The sequence below is a fragment of the Etheostoma spectabile genome, chromosome 12 (genome assembly GCF_008692095.1).
Source record: "Etheostoma spectabile isolate EspeVRDwgs_2016 chromosome 12, UIUC_Espe_1.0, whole genome shotgun sequence".
Classification (NCBI taxonomy): Eukaryota; Metazoa; Chordata; class Actinopteri; order Perciformes; family Percidae; genus Etheostoma; species Etheostoma spectabile.
Genome location: NC_045744.1, coordinates 4115766 through 4126436, shown reverse-complemented (window position 1 = coordinate 4126436; position 10671 = coordinate 4115766). Strand labels below are relative to the sequence as shown.

Here is a 10671-nt window from a genome sequence, read left to right as displayed (position 1 = left end):
TTAATATTCATGAGCTGGGTAAAGGATGCGAATAGCCCGACTCTCATTGGCTAGCTGTTAGCCAATCAGATTCAAGCAGTTTAGCTCGTTGAAAGTCAATGAGACCTGGCCCAAATGGAGTCTTCCTGCAGGCTTTCTAAACCCCGTTTGAATGGCTTGAAACAAGGTAACCACGGTAACCAAGTTAGAGTCCATAGTAGAACTACAAATATTACCACAAAGTACTGAAATTTATGTGGCAGGGCACTTTTAATACATATAAAACTATGCAGCTTTGCATAGGTATTTGTGTCAGATTTTCCATAAAAAAAGTTCAGTTAACTTGTTAAACATTGTTAGAATTACATCTTCCTCATATTGAAAAAATCCAGAATCTATGAATATGAATATTCAACAAGCAAATATTCATAGATAGAGTGTGTGTGTGTGGGGGGGGGGGGCTTTTGCATTTTGAAACAATATCGGATTGTGTTAAGTGAGCACAGATAACCTTTCCCCCTTCGGCAGATACATATAAATATGTTTTCCCATATCGTATCTTCACAGTGACGCTCAAACATCTAAGTGAAGCAACAATAAGTGAAACACATGTTTGAGTGGAGGAGGGCTTTACCAATCAATGCATGAGAAGCAGTGATTTTTGTTCTCTTGGGACCAATGTAGCTGGTCGCTGTCTGCCATTTGTTTACCTCGGCGTTGGTTCTTCAGTGTAACTGCACTGCAGCAGCATGCAGTTATAATTCATGGATTTAATCAAAACAAAATGGTGAGTTTACACCAAAGGGTGATTGTCAGATGGAGCACAGACACCACGGGGATTCTGGCTGGATTCGGCTGTATGACTCGGATCGCAGCAGTGATGTAACCAGCGTCACCACAGGTCGCCTACACATTTCATTTAGCTCATTCAGAAGATGACAATTCAATCAGGAGACACATGTTTGCAGATATGCAAATGAGGTTTATTGTTTAAAACTTCAACTTCAACTTTATTTATTTGTCATTTTATATGTACAGAGTGCATACAGAACGAAATTGCGTTGCATACAGCTTATAAATATTGCAATGATATTCCAGGTGCGATGGAATACATTTCCGGATTATTTACAAAAAGTTATACAGAAGTGCAGCAGTGATCAAAGTGTAAACAGTGAGGGGATGAACAGTGTGCAAATTGAAGAGTAAAAAAAAGAGAGGAACTAAAAAGGCTAAAAGTTCAGCAGCATTGTAATGCCCGATGGTGTGCAATAGGTGCAGAGTTCAGTTTATGGATCAGAAGTTCAACAGTATGAATGGCATGGGAAACAGCTGTTGTGAACCGGGGCCGCAGCGGGCTGTGCGGAACACTCTTTCCAGAGGGCAGCAGGGTAAACAGTCCATGGTGGGGGTGTGTGGGGTCTTTTATTATGTTTCGGGCTGTGATGAAGTGTCCTTAATGGAGGGAAGAGGAGCCCCAATGATCCCTTCTGCTGTTCTCCCACCACCCTCCTCACGTTCTTCCAGTCAGAGGCTCTGCGCCCTCCACACCACACAGAGAGCAGCTGGTCAAATGCTCTCTTGGTGCTTCTAGAAAGTCGTGAGGATGGGCGGGGCAGTGGGCTCTCCTCCCCTCCGAAGAAAGAACAGACGCTTCTGTGCCCTCTTCACCAGTGTGATGTTTTCAGACAGGTGAGATTGTCTGAATGTGCACCCCAGGAATTTGGTGCTGCTGACCACCTCCACACTGAGCGTTTGATGAGCAGTGGAGCGTGGTGAGGCCGTTTTTCCTGAAGTCGACGACGATCTCTTTCGTCTTCTCCACGTTCGATCAGCTGTTGTCTCTGCACCAGCAAACCAGCTGCTCCACCTCCTCTCTGTAGTCCTGGTCGTTGTTATCCCTGATCAGGCCCACCACCGTTGTGTCGTCCGCAAACTTCACGATGTGATTAGTGGAGAACCTGGGGAAAGTTATTATTGTGCAAAGTCTTTGCCGATTAGACTCCATCGCTATAGGAACCTTTCGTATATCAATATTGAGGTAGAGAACCATCAGCCCCCCCCCCAATGGAATCTAGACACCTCTGGTGGCAACGAAGGAGCCCAAAGACCAGATCGAAGTAGACTCCGGACTGGTCAGCTGGAGTAGAGGACTGGAAGTGGAATGGGAAGTGGAGGGTTGCATTCTTTGTCTGCAACGACAGCTGATAGCAAAGGGAGAAATGGATTTTTAAAAGCAGGGTTGCGACCCCGTGATTGGCCCTTGCCATTTGTGTATGATTCAGATTGGTTAAGGAAGGTGAACGACTCCAACACCTGATTCCATTTGGGAAGAGAGCATTGTTAAATTAGGTCTTCCTGAAAGAATTTATGCTGAGCTGTGTTTAAATCAGGAGAGACTAGTCGCAAATATGCGACAGTTATACGCAGCAAAAAAGTCAATTTATTAGGATAACAGCTGAATTGATTTAGGAGTACACTGATTAAAGTTAGGTCTGCCTGAAAGAATTTACGCTGAGCTACATTGGATGATTATAAATGCAATTCTTCAACTCTGTCAGTGTCTCTAAAGACCATGTAGAGCCAGGAGAGTATTCTGCTTTGCTTCTAAAGCTACATTATGAAGGAACGGTGAAATCAGATACTCCTACCCTGAAGTGAAGGGACTTAATTAATTAATTCCATTTATGTATAGCGCTTTATCATAGCCGCTCAAAGCGCTTAGGGGGGGCGACAGCTCTCTAACACCACCAATGTGTACAACCTACCTGGGTGATGCGATGTAGCCTTATAAGGCCAGACGCTTGGTTGAGAGGGAGGGAAAACCGGAGTACCCAGAGAAAACCCACGCACACACGGGGGAGAACATGCAAAATCCACACAGAGAGGCCCCGGACCAGGGCTCAAACCCTGTTCCCTCTTGCTGTGAGGCCACAGTGCTAACCATTGGGCCACCATGCTTCAATCAGCTAACACTAGTAGTTTTCATGGCTTTGGGCTCTGAGTTTCATATGTTAAGCTGCTTTGAAACAAGAAGCTAGCTCATATCATGTAGCGTGAGAAAATAAACAAATATTGGATATACCGTAAATGGATAAATTTGACACCAGCCATCATGTAGCAAAATGCTACAAGAGATCATTTGTAACCTATGTTTGCATGTACCCTGTAACTTAGATGGCAGAAAGAGTTGGTTCACACTCACCACTCTCATTTTTTTTTTAAGTTGACTAGGGGTCCAAGATATATCGAGTCAGTATCGTTATCGCAATATCACGTTGTGCAATATTATATCGAGGGGTGCAAGATATACCAACTCAATATCGTTATCGCCATATCACGTTGTGCAATATTATATCGAAGGCTGCAAGATATATATCGAGTCAATATCGTTATTGCGATATCACGTTGTGCAATATTATATCGAAGGGTGCAAGATATATATCGAGTCAATATCGTGATCGCGATATCACGTTGTGCAATATTATATCGAGGGGTGCAAGATATATCGACTCCATATTGTTATTGCAATATCACGTTTTGCAACATTATATCGATGGGTGCAAGATAGATTGACTCAATCATCGTCAAGATTGTTATCACAATATCTCGAAAGTGTCGCGACAAGTATGCAATATATTGTTTGTTTTGTGAAGCGCTGCGTCCCGTCCGTTGGCCGTGTGGCTTAGTTGTGTTCGATTTAGAGCTTGAAACACTACAATGATCATGTTTCATTGGCCAGTTACCGTGCCACTTGCACATGTTAGTGCACGTCAGCGCACGGGGGCCGCTACGTGACGAACCCTATATAGCGTAGCAGGTGTGTGCGTATTTCAATAGCGTGAGAGTAAGTGACGAAATAGGCTGAGACAACTAAACGGAACGAATCAGAGAAGAGAAAGAAAAGTTGTGTCCTGTTATTTTCATTTATATATTTTGTACTGTCCAACCAGTATAACATGTCCTGTTCTGTAGACATGGTCCTTATTTATATATTTTATGTTGATGTTAAAAAACCTCCATCCATCCATCCATCCATCTTCATCCGCTTATCCGGTATCGGGTCGCGGGGGCAGCAGCTCCAGTAGGGGACCCCAAACTTCCCTTTCCCGAGCCACATCAACCAGCTCCGACTGGGGGATCCCGAGGCGTTCCCAGGCCAGGTTGGAGATATAATCTCTCCACCTAGTCCTGGGTCTTCCCCGAGGCCTCCTCCCAGCTGGACGTGCCTGGAACACCTCCCTAGGGAGGCGCCCAGGAGGCATCCTTACCAGATGCCCGAACCACCAGGTTAAAAAACCTCATAAAGGGAAATTTTCGTGCCATGGAACCTTTTAAAAAGTGATATTATGTCAGTGGTGCGTTCACAACTTCTTTCAGCTGCATTCAAATGGTCAAAACGTGATTGCAGGTTTAAAGTTGTGTGTGTGTTTTGTACGTTACATGATATAAATCTGTATAAAGTGGGAGATCAGCACTATTTCAAATGAACAGTAAGCCAACACCACGTACTAACAACATATTAGCCAAAGCTTATGAACTAATAACTTATTCTCTGAATGTATTACCAATTGGCAACCCAGTTCGTTAACTGAATTCTTTTTTTTTTTCTTTTAACAACGAGCAGAGATAAACACTGCTGACCGTGACATATTTACGCTGAGCTGTGATCCCAGGGGTCTCCAGGGGAGCGGTCTTCTCCATGCCGGGACTTCCTGTGGCAGCTACTTCCTGTCTGTTTCCTCTTTGATGGCCAACACAAAGGAGAGGGTTTTTGCCATAGACAGTTAAAGAAATGGACCAACAGATCCCGTTGTTCTGGACGGAGACCATTGAAGTCCATTTGAAGCTCTTTTCCCGTGATGGCTGAGCGTTACTGCGCAGCCTCCAACTGAGCTTGACGACGTAGATGTTGAAAGTTGTAAGTCTTCTGGTAGCTGTGCAAGAGAAATCTCAGTCATTCCCAATCAGCAGAGACGGAGAGCGTAGGTATATGTTAGGAGATACCATAGGCATAGGCTAATTATTGCTAACTAACATGCTAGTTAACATTAGTAATTAAACCTAAACAGCTGATGGAAGTCCAAACTGTCTGCGAGCTTCTCCAGACAATACGGTGATTTGTCGACTATGCCACAGCAAGTCGCGTGGTTATGACACAATCGTTAGCCTATTTTTACAAAAACGTCTGCTACGGAGCCATAACGTGAGCTACAGGGTAATGGAGCCTTTTATACATTGTCGTGTTTCTTTAGAAATAAACAACAGACAAATAGAGTCTTTAAACGCTTCAGATGTAAAGTTATTTGCTGTCAAAGTGGCGCCAAAATGAATGGCAGTCAATGGGATGCTAACGTCGGGTGATGGCTTAGTAGCATTAAAATGGCGCCATGGGAGCTACGCTTAGAGAGGAAAGGCTTACTAACTTGGTTTTTACTTGACAAGGCAGTCTTTCCTAACCTCGGAGCTTAAAGGTCAACTGATTAAACACAAAAAAAGAAAGCTTGTATCTTTTTCCATAGTTTCTGAGGGATTTCTCTTCAAAGAGCGTGTCTGTAAGTAACCGATCCTTACAAAAGAACCCAAATAACTTCACACAAATGTTGCTCAAGTTACCAAATGTGAGGCTTCTTTAAGTACAGCTCCATTAGTCAACTTTATAGACATTCTGACATTCTCATTGGATCGATTTAATAGCTGTGACAAGACGCAGAACTGGTTAAACACTAGATGTTGATGTGGTTTTATTGATCTGTTTTCATCAGCCGGCGCTGGGACATAGCAGGGCTTGCGCTAACCACACAGCCACTGGAAAACTACCAAGGTTTCATGGTGTTTGAGCTTTAAATATTTCATTTCATTATGTTGTTTTGTATCTACAGTGTTGCTATTTCTGAGCATTAAAAAGCAGAAAGCTGTAGCTTTAAGATACATTCCTTCATGGCCCTTTGTTTTCTTTCAGCGTGATTCAGAGGCAGGCAGAGAGGAAATGACCCCATGCACCAGTAACACACACTTATAAGTGTGTCACACACACACGCACACACACATTCCTATACAAGTCTTGTCTGACTAAAGTGATGGGCTAGAGGTGCATAGATGACAGATTGATGACTTGTATAGTATAACGTTAAGTCACAACGTGGTTAACAACAAAGTATGACGAAGAAAGCCCTAAAGTGAAACTCTGTATGTACCCGTGCACGTGTGTGTGTCCAGCTATTTTCTTCAAATCAAATTGACTGGATGATGTAACAGGATTAGAAGCTACTCAATCCTTTGGAACATCCAATTCCACCTACACACAGACTTGACACACACACACACACACAGTGTGGCTTTGTGCTCACAAGATGTCATGTGTGGATCATCAGTAAGATAAGTACCGACAATAGACACATGACGTTTGTGCGCTTATAATAGTGAAAACTCGCTCTCTGCCTGAGAACTTTTACCACTAACTGACCTTATGGCTCTGAGTAACTCCTTTCCTTTTATTTTTTTGTGAAAATAATACTGTAGCTCAGGAGGTTCTGTGGTCTATTAAGTCTTTTCTGCATCTGTGTGTGTGTTATTGTACTGTATGTACGCAAGAAGCTTTGAGCAGGTTGTGGGCACGAAGGCGAGGCTCTGAGATACAATGAACGGGAGCCATAGCAACAATAACAAAGGCACGAAATAGCGAAAAAAAATAGCATAGTTTTTTTTTATTGTCTACATGCATTCAGTGTGTATGGTGGGTGTCCCAGCAGCAGATATGCATATAGGTCATGGAATGTCATCTGTGACCTGGGGCGCCCTTGATACCTCACCTGGTTAACAGTTCTTGCTATGAATTAAAAGCCGACAATCCCCAAAAATGATCTTAAAAAAGAGATCGCTAACTCTATTTCTGTGTCTTTCTCTCTGCTCAGATGCAGTACCAGAAGAGCTGGCCGAGCCTTTGTACAAGGATCAGTACAACCAGGAGCACCTGAAGCCTCCGGTGGCCTGCCTGCTCCAGTCTGCAGAGCTCTACTGCCGGGCGGGAAGCCTGATCCTCCGCAGCGATGCTGTCAAACCTCTACTGGGACACAACGCTGTCATCCAGGCCCTGGCCCAGAAAGGCCTGTACGTCACGGACCAGGACCGACTGGTCACTGAGAGGGATTTGACCAGCACGCCCATACACATGGTGAGTGGAGAGGTCCAGTACCTGAGTATGGGATTGAAAACATGCAGATTTTTCTGCAAATTTTTACAGCTGGCTCTACAGTTTTTGCATACAATTGTACAACACATGCACACATGGGTACAAGATGTTTAAACTGGGATCAATGGATTTATATCTCAGTCTGTTCATTTGCAAATGCATTCACGTGCTCACATGCATGTGACTGCGTAAGCATACAAATCAAGGCTACAACAAAGGATTCATTTTCATTAATTGAAAAAAATGTCAAAAAATTGCAAAGAATATCCAACACGATTACCCAGAGGCTGAGATGACGTCTTCAAATTGGGTGATTTGACTAACTAAAAGTCCAAAACCCCCTAAATCAGGAGAAATGCAGCAAATCAACACATATGAGAAGCTGGAACCAGCAAATGCTTGATTAATGACTTCCATCGACTGATTTATTAATCAGCTGATGGTTTCAGGACTACACTAACAGTGGAGGGTACTGTGTGCTTTAGTGTCTTCCCCTAGGAAATACGTAAGTTTTATGATTGTGTGTACGGCTCCATGTGTCTGACTGTTAAACCGTCCCCCCCCCCCAAGATCGGTCCCGTTGAGACAAAAACAACCGCTAATGACAGGTTTCCTGTAGCAACCCATTACTCACTGTTCGGCCTCTGTGTCATTAGACAGCTCCGGGCAAACATGCCCTAGAGATATCCTAGTAGTACAGCATGTTGTCAATAATGTGGGGCAGCACTGTATGGAAGAACATCATATTGCTGCAATGGACCATTATTTTCCTTATTGATTCATCTTAATCTGAAAATTCATCATTTTTTGCTATAGTTTAGTCATTTAGTAATAGAGACAAATGCCAAAGTAATGTCTTTAAATTGCTGTTTTGTCCTACTAACAGTCCAAAACTCAAAAATATTAAGTTTGCAATGATTTTAAACAGAGCTAACAGAAAATCCTAACATCTAAGAGGTTGGAACAAGCTAATTTGGGGAATTTTTGCTTGAGAAATGACTTGTAACTCTCGATCATTTCCTTTTTATTGACTAATCAGTGCGTCAGCTCATTGTTTCAGCTGTAGGACGTAACACTGCCACCGTTCACTGGACTGTGGAGAGAGGATTCAATTCTCAGCCCCCCAAAAAAACATGCGTTTGTGGTGTTTTAGTCATGAAAGAGAGTGGCAGCAGATCCGGACACGCTGCTAGCACACGCACGGCTGGAGAGCGTGCACGTCTGCCGACGCCAAAAGGTGTCTGCATTGCAGTGCACCCCCTTCTCCGCTCCCTCCCTCTTTGGCTCACACTCTGTCTCCCCGTCTCTCACTTACTGTTTCCTTTCTTCGTCTCTCTCTCTTCCACTCAGTTTTTTTTTTTAATCCTTTCCTACCCCTACCTCTGTCTCGTCCCAACTCTTACCGTCTACTGTGGATTAAATGAGAACATTGTTATCTTAATTTATAGATAGATAGATAGATAGATAGATAGATAGATAGATAGATAGATAGATAGATAGATAGATAGATAGATGTTTATTGAGCCCAAGAAAAATGGGAAATTCCGGTGTTACAGCAGCAAAATCAGTCACAAAGCACAGAACAAATATAAATGAAATACTAGGAAAAATATACATACATACAACATACATGAAATAATAATATGAATAAAATAAAAGAACAAATATTTGAATATGTACAGGATGGGAAAAACAAAAATGTGCAACTGCCTAAATAACATGCTAAAATGTAAATAAACCAATGGAAGCCTGCCAGTGCCCCCGCATGTTTCTCTCTCCCGGTATTTTATTTGCCCTCTGCTTGTGCTCTCCAGTTTTTTCCCCACAGCTCTAGGGGGTAATTCAAAGTCCCTAGTCTGGGTCCTTTTTTAAACTTTTTTGATTGATTGTGCTCACAACGTCACTCATTGAGGAGGTGGGAATGATGGGCGGCAATTAGGTGCAACGCTTAATGATCCAATGTCCTTTCTCACCCATAAAAAGTGCAAATGTGTGTCCACACGTCTCTCTTGGTCTCTGCGATTCGGTGTGCACGCAGGTGATTTAGCGCACACTTCCATTGACGGTGTTAAGTAGACAAATGGTACCATCGACTCCCTATAGCTATTGACCTTCATTTGTGCAGCGCACATCAATCTGTCCGTCCTTATTGTTGCCCGGTGCCCTCCTGGATTCATTAAAAGGGCTCTGCAAAGTAGAAGAGCTGCCCGTGTGTGTATTTGTGGACTCGGCACGATCATTTCAGTCACGCCAAAGTCGAGGCTTTTCATTTTGGGTTATGGTATATCTGCCCTGAAACTGATGACTTCATGGTTTTCCAAATACCGTGCAGCAGAAGAAAAAGTCAGTCAGGGAGGAGGAGGAGGAGGAGGAGGAGCGTGGCAGTCTGTCACAGAGTGAATGGATATATAGAGAGTAAGGAGGGAACGTGGGGGGAAGATGGAGAGTTTCGGGGCTGCCATTTGGAGAAGAGAGGGAAGAGTGGGTGTGGATGTTTTCAAGAGGACGAGTGGAAAGGGGGAGATGGCAAAGAGTTGTGGAAAGGAGGGAAGGAAAGAGTTAAGAGGAGGGACGGGTAAGGTCTTTTTGGCGGGCGGGACGTCACATACGTGCCAGAGAACGGGTGGAAAAGGCCCACTGTTAATCTGGAAAGAAGGGAGAGGAGGGGGACAAAAGGGAGACGACGGGGGAGGAGGAGAGTGGATTACATGGAGGAGAGCAGGGTGGGTTGAGGAGAGGAGGGAGGAAGACGTGATGTGCACTACTGCAGCAGTGTGGAGGGTGGGGTCTTACAGTGAGTTAAGCATGGTGCGCACACACACACACACACACACACACACACACACACACACACTTCAAAGAGCTGTCAGACCTCCAGCAGTATGCATGAGATCTGTGAGTTCACTAGTTTCTCTTTGACCTTTGTTTTTTTTTTTCCGACTTAAAGCCTCCTGCTGAATTTGCGCTAAAAGATTTAATGAACATGTGTGTGTGTGTGTGTCTGAAAATTAGCAAGAGCGGGCAATGTTTTTTGTGGCACTTTGGACAAACAATACACACCAACATCTCAGCAGAGCCAGACACGGAGGTGTAAAGTTGTACAATAAAAACACTTGTGTTGCTCAGATGTGGGGCATTTATGAGTGTGCACCTGCATTGAATGGACACTTTTGTGGAGAAAGAGGTTACTTTGATTATCTGTTTGCTCAGCTGTAGTGTTCTTTCCTATAGATGCCTTTGATCAAGGGCACACACACACACACACACACACATGCACACATGCACACTCACACATGCACACTCACACATGCACACTCATGCAGCCGTATAACAGTAGTGAGGATGAATACCGATGCCCCCGTTGGAGCGTGTGCATGAGAGCAATGCGGCTCTTTACAGCCCTTTATGACTTGCATCTGCCATTTCCACAGCCTTATAAGGCCTGTCTGTCACCATGAGTGGTTTGCACACACACACACACACACACACACACACACACACAC

The 10671-nt window shown here is 43.8% G+C and overlaps 1 protein-coding gene across 1 annotated transcript in view; it reads left to right on the top strand.

Annotated features, from left to right (window-relative positions):
• The window catches only part of camsap2b (calmodulin regulated spectrin-associated protein family, member 2b), a gene marked incomplete at its 5' end in the record, with an annotated part of 46328 nt that overhangs the window by 3411 nt on the left and 32246 nt on the right, over positions 1-10671 (top strand). The window contains 1 exon segment of the mRNA XM_032531435.1: positions 6891-7150. Within this exon segment, the coding sequence (XP_032387326.1) occupies positions 6891-7150 (260 nt within the window).